Here is a 12,599-nt window from a genome sequence, read left to right as displayed (position 1 = left end):
TGATCACAGGACTGGAGCACTCTGAGAATAGGTAAATATACACATCTTTCCTCTACGGGGTAATTAGGAAAGAAGTTGGGGGGGAGCACATTTAAGACTAGTTTAGCCCAGACTTTCACTTTAACAAAGGCAACTGATTTGGGGACATCAGGTAAAAACTATGGGTAATCACAAACCAGTGAAAAAAAAGGATGCAAGAAGTAATGAAAAATATTTTTGTCTCATCTTAAAATCCCCACTAGGGGATCCATCTATGAAAAGCACTTGTGTGCAATGCACTTGTTGATTCCTTTCAGTTGTGTTAGCACAAATAAATCATTGATTCAGCTATGCTGACCTCTAAAATACAACAAACATTGAAGAGTATGGGCTGAATCAAGAACAGAAAATGAACTCTAGGTATGCAAAGCCACTACCCAGCTCCTGAAATCTGTCGAGGTGAGCATAGTGATTTATAGGCTCAGGGGAAAAGGTTTCGGCACTGCTAAAACCAAGTTGGCGCTTTTCTATATAACACAATAAATCCTGAAGCTCGATCATAGGGTCTCAGTGTAAGTCCTTTGCGTCATATCTGGATATTTTCTTCCACAACATGACTTTTACAAGTGAACTTTTATGATATAAAACATACCTAGAAAATACAGATTATACAACAGCTTCTAAAGTTTTTATAGGTGGTGCATTTTATATAACAGAAAAAGTTGTCATAATGTAGTCATGAGCAGCTAAAGATTATAATAAATACAGTCACCTGGATGTTCAGTGCTGACAACACTAGATCAAATATGCTACCATAACTGCATCTACATTACTGTATGCTCAACTGGTCTCCATTACCAGATGGGTTAATCTCTGAACCAACTGCTGCAGGTTTGCTTGATATTCAGACAGTATAACCACTTTCAGACCGGACCATTTTGCTGGTAAATGACCAGAGGTCTTTTTACACTTTGGCACTGCGCTGCTTTAACTGGTAATTGCGCGGTCATGCAATGTTGTACCCAAACAAAATTTGCGTCCTTTTCTTCCCACAAATAGAGCTTTCTTTTGATGGTATTTGATTGCCTCTGCGATTTTTATTTTTTGCGATATAAACGTAAAAAGACCGCAAATTTTGAAAAAAAATGATATTTTCTACTTTTTGTTATTAGAAAAATCCAATAAACTCAATTTTAGTCATACATTTAGGCCAAAATGTATTCAGCCACATGTCTTTGGTAAAAAAAAAGTCAATAATTGTATATTTATTGGTTTGCGCAAAAGTTGTCACATCTACAAACTAAGGTACGTTTTCTGGAATTTACGCAGCTTTTAGTTTACGACTGCCTATCTCATTTCTTGAGGTGCTAAAATGACAGGGCAGTACAAAACCCCCCCAAATGACCCCATTTTGGAAAGTAGACCCCCTAAGGAAATTGATAAGAGGCATGTTGAGCCCATTGAATATTTTATTTTTTTGCCTCAAGCGATTGAATAATGACAAAAAAAAAATTTTTTTTTTTTTTTTTACACAAAGTTGTCACTAAATGATATATTGCTCACACATGCTATGGGCGTATGTGAAATGACACCCCAAAATAAATTCTGCTGCTTCTCCTGAGTACGGGGATACCACATATGTGGGACTTTTTGGGAGCCTAGCCGCGTACAGGGCCCCGAAAACCAAGCACCGCCTTCAGGCTTTCTAAGGGCGTAAATTTTTGATTTCACGCCTCACTACCTATTACAGTTTTGAAGGCCATAAAATGCCAAGATGGCACAAAACCCCCACAAATGACCCCATTTTAGAAAGTAGACACCCCAAGCTATTTGCTGAGAGGCATGTTGAGTCCATGGAATATTTTATATTTTGCCACAAGTTGCGGGAAAATTACAAACTTTTTTTTTTTTTTTTTTTTTTTCACAAAGTTGTCACTAAATTATATATTGCTCATGCATGCCATGGGCATATGTGAAATGACACCCCAAAATAAATTCTGCTGCTTCTCCTGAGTACGGGGATACCACATATGTGGGACTTTTTGGGAGCCTAGCCGCGTACGGGGCCCCGAAAACCAAGCACCGCCTTCAGGCTTTCTAAGGGCGTAATTTTTTGAGTTCACTTCTCACTACCTATTACAGTTTTGAAGGCCATAAAATGCCAAGATGGCACAAAACCCCCACAAATGACCCCATTTTAGAAAGTAGACACCCCAAGCTATTTGCTGAGAGGCATGTTGAGTCCATGGAATATTTTATATTTTGCCACAAGTTGCGGGAAAATTACAAACTTTTTTTTTTTTTCACAAAGTTGTCACTAAATGATATATTGCTCACGCATGCCATGGGCATATGTGAAATGACACCCCAAAATAAATTCTGCTGCTTCTCCTGAGTACGGGGATACCACATATGTGGGACTTTTTGGGAGCCTAGCCGCGTACGGGGCCCCAAAAACCAAGCACCGCCTTCAGGCTTTCTAAGGGCGTTACAGTTTTGAAGGCCATAAAATGCCAAGATGGCACAAACCCCCCCCCCCCAAATGACCCCATTTTAGAAAGTAGACACCCCTAAATTTAGGGGTACACTAGTGAGACTAGGTAATAAATGGCGGGTGCCCTGAAACTATAAAAAAATAACTAACCAACCAGCGTCACCTGTAACAGTTATATGGTGATCACTGGTGAAAGGGTTAACTAGGGGGCAATCAGGGGGCTTTATGCGGTAGTATATGGGGGTCCCTGGCGCTATAAAAAGCTGCAGCGAACCTAAATACCTACCTGCCTAACTAGCGTCACCTGTGACACTAATACAGCGATCAGAAAAACGATCGCTTATTAGGCTGGGTTCACACTGGAGCGATGCGGGAACGCCACGAATGCGCGGCGGGTTCCCGCATCGCATGCCTCCCGGCGGCAGTTCACACTGCCCTATGCGAACTGCTGGGAGTGTCAGTGAAATGTTAATGACACCCCCAGATCAGTTCGCATATCGCAGTGCGATCTGCAAACTTGGATCGCATGGTGTGAACACCCATGCGATCCGATTCTGCTGCGGACCAAAAAAAGGGTCCCGTGCGAGTTTGCGGCGGGTGCGGCGGGTGCGACACGAATTCAGCCATACTATCTGTATAGCTGAACTCGAATCGCACAGAGATCGGATGTGATTTGCACTGCAGTGCGGTGCGAATCACATCCGTTCTCATAAACCGCTGCAATGTGAACCCAGCCTTAGTGACACTGGCGACGGGGGGTGATCACGGGGTTAAACCTTTATTGGGGGGGTTAGGGGGGTACCTTAGAACTAAAGGGGGCTAACCCTAACTGCCCTAACAGTTATTAGTCACAAATGACACCTGCCGGGTGATCAGGGGGTTAAACCTTTATTAGGTAATAAATGGCGGGTGCCCTGAAACTATAAAAAAATAACTAACCAACCAGCGTCACCTGTAACAGTTATATGGTGATCACTGGTGAAAGGGTTAACTAGGGGGCAATCAGGGGGCTTTATGCGGTAGTATATGGGGGTCCCTAGCGCTATAAAAAGCTGCGGCGAACCTAAATACCTACCTGCCTAACTAGCGTCACCTGTGACACTAATACGGCGATCAGAAAAATGATCGCTTATTAGGCTGGGTTCACACTGGAGCGATGCGGAAACGCCGCGAATCCGCGGCGGGTTCCCGCATCGCATGCCTCCCGGCGGCAGTTCACACTGCCCTATGCGAACTGCTGGGAGTGTCAGTGAAATGTTACTGACACCCCCAGATCAGTTCGCATATCGCAGTGCGATCTGCAAACTCGGATCGCATGGTGTGAACATGGGTGGGTGATCGGGGGGTAAAGGGGGGGTGTGAGTGTGCCTGGCATGTTCTACTGTGTGTGGGATGTGTTGGTGCAACTCACTGATCCGCTCTCCTCCGTGTCGGAACGAAAAATACCGACACGGAGGAGAGAATACATCACTTCCTCTCCTGTGTTTACATTACAGGAGAGGAAGTGATGTCACCGGGGATTTCCATTCGTCGGGAGCGATCGCGAGGGGGTGGCCATGAATGAATGGCCGTCCCCTCGTCCGGGATCGCTCCCGAACGAAAACCGACCGCCGCAGGCACCGGGCGGGGGCCCGATCGGGCCCCCGACCCGCGGGAGGCAAATCACGTACATGTACGTGCTTATGCCTGCCCGTGCCATTCTGCCGACGTACATCGGCGTGCGGCGGTCGGCAAGTGGATAATTTGTGTCAACAGTTGCAAACAAAGGTTAAAATACCAAAAAGGGCCATAGGTTATAACATGTGCATATGTGTGTGCAGGACCGTTTTTTGTAATTTTAAGCCTCGTTAATGAATTCATCTCTGGAACGTTCAGGGCTCTTTCATACCACAACTGACAAGGCAATGTGCATTGCAAAAAAAAAGAAAAGTGTATTGCCATCAAAAAATCCCATTCAGTTGACATCAATAGGACCTACAGGGCAACACATTAGAAATGTAGAGCGGGAAAAGTGGGCAGAGCCAAGTGGAGCAGACATGCCTGTCTGAAGCTCAGAGGAAGGTAAAAGCCTTATATTAGCGGGTGTTTGCGAGACACCCGCACACAAATAGCACCTACCTGTGCCCATTGAGTTCAGGGAGCTGGCAGTATAGCTACAAGTGATCCTCTGTGGGATATGAGGAAGATAAACAGCAAAAATGCACCGGCCCATTCTATAAATAAAATGCCGCAAATTCTCCTCAGCTACCTCATGTAGCACTGTGAGAGCCTTAAAGGCAAACACACAGATGCTGAACAATTCAGAAGAATGGGATTCTGTGTGTGGGGAACATTCCTCTTAGAGTGAGCACATATCCCTAGTAATGTTAAAACAAATTTAAATAATGCTTCAAAAAGGCCTTAAAGCACATTTCAGACCACATAACTACTAGTCTCACTAAAGAAATTAGGGAGCTGGGCCATCGCTTGTCAGAGCTTGAAACACATGTTAATGACATGGAAAACTATACTGTGAACTATACAGCAGAGCTTTAAAATCTCAAAGATGAAAATTTATGCTGCAGGCCTATTTGAAGAATTATGAAAACTGAGCAAGATGCTCAAATTTACGCATAAGAGGTATTTCTGAATCTGTGATATATTTACAGGCCACAATGTTAGCACTATTCCTGGAATTACAACCGTCCATCCAGTCAAAGGTCTTGAAATGGACAGAGTTCATAGAGCTTTGACCTAAAAAAAAAAACCTGAGGTCCCCCCCTTGAGATATAATTGCTAAATTTCATTTTTATCGCACAAAGGAACAGCTTCTGTCTGCAGCAAGAGGAAGAGAGTCTTTAACGTTCAAAGGTCACAATTATCAACTCTCTGCTGACCTGTTGCAGTTAACAATCAATAAAAGACGGGCTTTGAAACCTCCGCTTCAAGTACTACAACAAAACCAAATAACCTACCGATGGCGCTGTCCCTTTTCAGTTTGGTTCTCATAACCTGGTTCCAAATATACTTGTCATTCTGCAACTGAATAACAAAACACCCTTCAAGACATACATCTGATGGATCCATTACAGAATCCAGAAACTTCACACAGTCTGCCTTACTTAGAGTTCCCCCCATAAACATCCTGGGTTATTTTTTTAAGAATTATACAGCAGAGAATGATACAATACACTTGAGGACAAACTAAACCAAGATTGCTCAAAGAAACTTTACATCTCCCTAAATTGTGGCGTGGCTTGGGTTTTCCTAATTTTATGACATATTATATAGCTGCTCAAGTGGCACAACTATCAAAACATCAAGCTACTACTGAAACCAGAGAGATATTTGGGATCAGATGGTGCAAAGAATCAGTCACTGAAACCACCTTTTGGGTCGCAATAGAAACAGTGGACTGTGACCCTTTTCTGATATTGAATATATTATGGTTACAGCCAAGGGATCGCAAGATCCTTCCGAACCTGATCACTAAACTTTATCATTATGGGATAGACACAGAAATATGTATGGCCTACAATCTTTACATAACCCACTCTTTTCATTCCACAAAAATCCATCCTTCTATGCAGCATGGACTTCCCCCATGACCTTCCAAGCCTGGTCAAAGGCTGGTATCTCAGGCTTACACAATTTGGTTTCAGATTCATCATTATTACCCTTTCCAGATTCATGTAAATCCTTTGGGCTTCTCCAATCTGAATTATTTCGATATTTAAAATTTTCTACACTCCCTCTCTAAATAATTAGCTTGAAAGATCCACATTGTAGGGGAAGAATTTCATCACTCTATTCTAAATTGCTTACTAAACCTGATGCATCCTCACCCTCATGTGGCCAAATGGGAAAATGATCTATGTCGTATTATTGATACAGCAGAATGGTCTGAGATATGGTCCATAACAAAAGCTTCCTGACCGAATGTAACAGCAGTTGAGACTGCATACAAAGTACTCACACAATGGTACTTAGTTCCAGCTAGAATCTCTAAATATGTTCTGGAACATTCGGCTTCCTGTTTTCGCGGCTGTTCAAAGCTGGGTTCACATTTACACATATGGTGGAAATGTCCAGTGGTACAAAAAATTTGGAAATCTATTTTCCTGCTTGCCTCAGCAATACTCGAAAACACTATCACACCTGACCTGGGAATTGGCCCTTCTAAACCTAAGACTGGAATTTCTACAACAAAAACAGTTTCAATTATTAATACAGCTCTTAACAGCTGCTAAACAGACTATAGATAAAGTTTGGAAAACACCTATTCTGAATTTAGCCGATACCAAACATAGAATGAACCAAACTCTGTTACATGCAAAGATGGAAGCTTTAGATAAAAACAGTCTAAAAAAAGTTTAATAATCTATGGAAACCACGGATTAAACATTGCTTGCCACCAGACATTTAAGACCAAGTACTTTTACTGTGGTAGATGAGGAATTAATGTGTAGATATATCATTATCCTCTGGGAGTAAGCTACCTTCTGGGGCCCTATCCCTCCCCTCTTCCCACTTGCTTTATTTCCCCTCCTTGTTGTAAACCCCTTCCCCTCATTTTTCATATTACCTTTTTAATGTAGGTAAACGCCACTATAGTTGGTTGACATACCATAATAAGAAGCTTATATTAGGCCCCAAATCAGTGGTAGATTAACAATTATAACTATTGAAAAGAGTACCAAGAGTACCAAATATACTAGTGACTCTACATAAATGTATTATATATATATATATATATATATATATATATATATATATATATATATATATATATATATATATATTTATATATTAATTAGATTCTTGTTTAGATAGATAACTATTAGTTTACTGCATTGATCATTTAATTCTTAACTAAACAATTATATGATGTCATATGCGACAAGAGAGATCCTTTCCTGTAATAATATTATCTTAATGTTACAATGTAAAATTATTCTCTACTGATTCAATGTTTTCTGATAATCTTTAATAAAATACTTGAACAAGGAAACAGAGCATTTGATTTTTTCACAAAGCAACACATTGTAGTACATGCACAGAAATGCTTGATGTTTGAAAAGCACTGTTTTCTATATTACCTTACCTTAAACCTCTGCTTCTACTGTACCTGGAAAAATTATATACATAACCTGATGGTGGTTGCTGAAAACGATCACTGAGGAGCACTAATAAAAATGATAATATAGTGTGTCTGCTGTTTATTGGAAACTTGTTAGTTTCAGAAGACATTTGAGTTGAAAACTTTTCCTTAACCACTCTTGCATTGCTGTCATATTTTGCAGATTTTCTTATGCTTGCATGAAAAAACCTCAGTTTTAAGTTGTTTTCTAGACAAAGGTTCCTAAGGGAACTTGGTGCTGTAAATAGTTCCCTACTACATTCTTAATCTTGTGTGCTTGGTATCACCTGCACCACTGCCTTCAGCGAAAAATACAATACGACAGCACATGTTTAAGGCAGGTAACTACTAATTGTTTCTAATGCTTTAAAGAGCAACTTTGAAAAAATATGAGCTATGATTTTCTGTAAAATATATCTAAAAATCCACTGTAGAAAATTACTATCAATCAAAATGTAAAGAATTAAAAAAGCACCTTGAAGAGGACTCCCAGTGCTCAAACATTTCTATCCACAAGTAGAATTACTGTTTAATTCCTGGAACAGGCTGTGCTGCTGCACCTGTATTCATCCGTCATTCAAACACACAAACGCTTAATTTTGTGACTAAATTCCACCAAGGGAAATTATACACAATCCCACTACCTGGAGCACCTGCAATTTAGTAAACTCATTAGGGTAGCTATTTCTCTCCAAAGTGTTTGTGGCGTATAACTCAGAATGTCTGTGTACTCTGGAGATGATTAAAAGGTTTTGTCTATCATAGCACTGACAGAACAATATAGTATAATATAGATCTTCATGCTAAAGACTTTTTTATATATAAAAAAGACTGGTAATTATTGAAGGATACAAATGTAATAAGCTAAATTTTCAATAAAGAAAATAAAAGTAAATAAAAAGTGGACAGACTGATGCAAATGTTGACTGTACAAACAGAAAACTGTGTGGCAGTTTAAAGCATTTTAAACAAGCTTTCAATTGCAAAAACGATCAAATCAAAACAAACGTTCCTGCCATATATACAGTTTTTGGTAGATTGCCTTGATTCAATTTTTTTTTATGCCAAGGAAAGCTGGCTTTCTCCAATAAAAATATGCCCTACTGAAGCATACCTGTGCTCAGTAACAGCTGTTTTGCCTTCCCAGCTGTTATTTAAATGTAGGTTTCAAAAGAATTCTAGTTGCTAGCTATTCTAATAACCACCATCTTCAATAGGTGTGTACTATACAATGCTACCCACAACCCTTTCATATTTTGGGGGAAGAATACAAGCAATCAGGAAAATCCAACTTGGCCAATCAATTCTTAACCTAGAAACAGTTGTCCAGGAGTCTGAACAGCTGTTAAAATATACTGAGTTTGTAAGCAACAGTTAGTCAAATGCCCTTTTTTATATGTTCACAACTATTTTCCAGTCGTTTTATACAGATGTTTGTTACTTGAACATTTTGAAATTGCTGCCCGAAATAAAAAAAAGTTATACCTGGGCAATGTGGGCAGCAGGAGTCTTGAGTACGGGTAGGGATTTGACAAAGCAATGGAGGGCAGACTTCAGTTTCACATAGCACTCGTCCACTATGGCAGGTACATTGAGTACAAGAATCAAAGTTCCATGTCTCTCCCTCAACAAAGTACTCCCCTCCTGGAGCATGGCAAATCGATGGGTCAGTGAATTCAGTTTTTTTCCCACTGGAGTCATCTACAAACGAAGATTAGAATACAAAACAAATAAAATATTACATGCATTACCAGATTACGACATGTATATACTTGAGTTACAGGACTAAAGCTAATTTGAGAATTAAACAGCGCTAGCAAAATATCTAGAAATATTCAGTGCGATAAAATAACATTCAGTGGGCTATACACAAATTGCACACATAAAAAGTGAGCCACGTCAAAGTCCATGCAAAAGTCCTTAAATCAGTGTACGGTGCCATATCCCAATAGGGTTTTAAAAAGCAAATGTTCCTTTCCTGTATACCGTCACCGATCCACCTTGTTAACACCCCCTTGGTGATGAACTCACCACAATTAAGATTTAGATAAGCTTGATATTTCCCCAAGGGTATTGGAAAAATTGGACACTCTCCCAAGGTTACCAAAGATCCCTACTGGACTGGCTCACAGCGTAACCTCTTCTCACCACCTCCTGGAATTCCTAGAATTACTGGCCAAGATGAGACCCGGGATGACGTACTCTGCGATTGACAAGAGATCCCTGTGGTCATTGCCTAATGCGTTTCGTCATCACGTATTCGGCGGAGGGTGCCCTGACGTGATTACAAAAAGCATTAGGGCATTACCATGTGGCTACGCTATGCAGAGCATTCCCTTGTGTTTTATCTATGTTGCACCTGCTGAGCCGGTCCAGGAGGGATCTTTGGTAACCTTGTGTCAGAAACTATGAACCAGACTGGGACAGAAGTACAATTAAATCACACTTATTTATTAATAAAAAATAAAAAGGTAAATCGAGTAAGCATAGTTAAAGCATAGCCAGGGACTTCGGCACCGCATGAGCTAGCTGCGTCTCTCACTAGCTCCCGCCACAGCGACCAGCATCGGCCTACAAATTCAGCCACAATGGCCCCCCACATTGCTACCCGGCCTTGGGTGTCCCCCGCCGGTCCCCTCATCGCCACGGACCGGTTTGTAGAAAAAATGAGCGTTCGCTCGTACGCGGCCACGGCGGCACCTCCGGACCAGCCGCAAATCAAACCCCCGGCTTCGGCCTTCCCGGACCTCACGGCGGGTACAGAAATTGAGGTGAGCGGGGTCTCCTCTCCCATACCCCACACTGCAGCAGCCCCATCCCCATCCACTGGGCCTGTGTCCATGTCCCCCCGCCAGTATTGCCAGGGGACAGCCTAGCACCCTCCCCAGGGGATGATGGCCACACTAGCCACATTGCACACGCGGTCGCAGCTCTTCTATCCCCCATGATAGCAGCATCCGTGGAAAATTCTTGCTGGGATGACACAAATCAAGGCTCAATTGACTGAACACACCACCAGATTAAACGAATTAGAACACCGCGTAACTGAGGTGGAAGATTAATTATATCAAGCCCAAGCCACAGAGCAATCACAGGACAAAACCAACCAATATATCATCCTGAAATTGGGCGATTTGGAGAACAGATCTAGACGATCCAATCTGCGGTTGGTGGGTATTCCTGAATCGCTGCCATCGGCGTACCTTGCCGACTTCTGCGCTAAACGAATCCCGGATGCCATGGACTTCCTAGGCCCCTTCACAGTTGAGCGAGCCCACCGCATGGGATTCGATAATGCAGACCACAAGTGGCCATGGGCCTCCCACTGTTGTGAGCAAGCTCTGCCCAAGGTAATAGGTCAGACCAGTTGTTATGATGGTCAGAAATATAGCAACGTAGGAATTGCTCCAAGGACTGCGGCCCCATTAGACTGCGGGTGATACGCAGAAGAGAACGCAAGCTGGATTCCCAACTGTGTACAAAAAGCTCGCCAGAACCGGGAGACAAACTGACTGCCCCTATCCGAGACCATCACCTTGGGTAGCCCATGTAAGCGAAAGATCTCCCGAGAAAAAATGGAAGCCAGTTCCTTAGAGGTGGGCAACTTCTTAAGTGGAATACAATAACACATCTTTGAGAACTGGTCAACCAAAGGGATAACAGTGTTGCCTTGGGAGTTGGGTAACTCCACAATGAAATCCATAGACAGGCGAGTCCAGGGCCTCTCTCCATTGGGTATGGGTTGTAGGAGGCCCACTGGAAGGTGTTGTGGAGTCTTACTCTGAGCACACACGGGACAGGCAGCTACGAAGGCAGTAACATCAGCCCATAGACGAGGCCACCAGAATTGTTGGGGGATGGTCCAAATGAGTCGATTCTTCCCAGGATGGCCAGCTGCCTTGGGAGAATGGTAAGTCTGGAGCACTGCAGTACGGAGACTCTCTGGGACAAAGCAGCGGTCACAAGGTTTATCAGGAGGAGCATGGACCTGAGCAGCAAGAATTTTGTCACCCAAAGGAGAAGTAAGACTGGTGCGAACCATAGCCAAGATATGATTAGGAGGAATCATAGGAACCGGAACAGACTCTGACTTGGAAGTGGAGGAAAATTGTCGTGACAAGGCATTAGCCCTTACATTCTTAGTACTGGGTAAGAATGAGACAATGTAATTAAAGCTCGACAATAAAACAGCCCATCGTGCCCTTCTGGGAGAGAGTCGCTTAGCCTCAGACAAGAATGTAAGATTCTTATGGTCAGTAAGAATAAGAATGGGCACAGTGGTACCTTCAAGGAGATGTCTCCATTCTTTTAGGGCTAAAATGATCACCAGCAGCTCTCTGTCACCAATCTCATAATTGCACTCAGCAGGTGACAATTTCTTGGAAAAGTAGTCACACAGATGCATAGCGCTCTGAGTTAGGACGTTGAGACAGAAGGGCGCCAACTCCCGTCTCAGAAGCATCAACTTCTAGGATAAAAGGCAACGTAGGATCAGGATGTGCCAACACAGGAGCAGAAACAAAGGCAGCCTTGAGAGTCTCAAAGGCCTTAATGGACTCCGGAGAACAACTGTGTGGGTTACCGTCCTTCCTGGTCATATCAGTCAGAGGCTTGACCAGAGACAAGAATTTACAAATAAACTTCCGATAGTAGTTGGCAAAGCCCAGGAAACGCTGCAGAGGATGTAAACCAACGGGTCGAGGCCACTGTAGTACTGCCGACAGTTTCTCTGGGTCCATCGAAAAACCAGCAGTGGAAATGACATAACCCAGGAATGTAACCTGTTCACGATGGAACTAGACTTCTCCAGTTTACAATAGAAATTGTTCTCTCTTAGTTTCTGAAGTACACGACAGACATCTGTGTGGTGGCTCTCCAGGGACTTGGAAAATATGAGGATATCATCGAGATAAACCACCACACACAATTGCAACAAATCTCGGAGGACATCATTAATAAATTCCTTGAAAACTGCCGGGGCGTTACAAAGGCCAAAAGGCATTACCA

The 12,599-nt window shown here is 42.5% G+C and overlaps 1 protein-coding gene across 1 annotated transcript in view; it reads right to left on the bottom strand.

The window, feature by feature from the left end:
- CRIM1 (cysteine rich transmembrane BMP regulator 1) overlaps window positions 1-12,599 on the bottom strand; it is a 1,166,729-nt gene that overhangs the window by 97,996 nt on the left and 1,056,134 nt on the right. The window contains exon 12 of the mRNA XM_077486443.1: window positions 9,078-9,293. Within this exon, the coding sequence (XP_077342569.1) occupies window positions 9,078-9,293 (216 nt within the window). The remainder of the gene's footprint in view (window positions 1-9,077; window positions 9,294-12,599) is intronic.

The sequence above is a fragment of the Lithobates pipiens genome, unplaced genomic scaffold (assembly GCF_037356315.1).
Source record: "Lithobates pipiens isolate NorthernLeopardFrog02 unplaced genomic scaffold, aLitPip1_a1.2 Scaffold_18, whole genome shotgun sequence".
NCBI lineage: Eukaryota > Metazoa > Chordata > Amphibia > Anura > Ranidae > Lithobates > Lithobates pipiens.
Note: the sequence above shows the minus strand (reverse complement) of the source record. Positions and strands in the feature narration are given on the sequence as shown.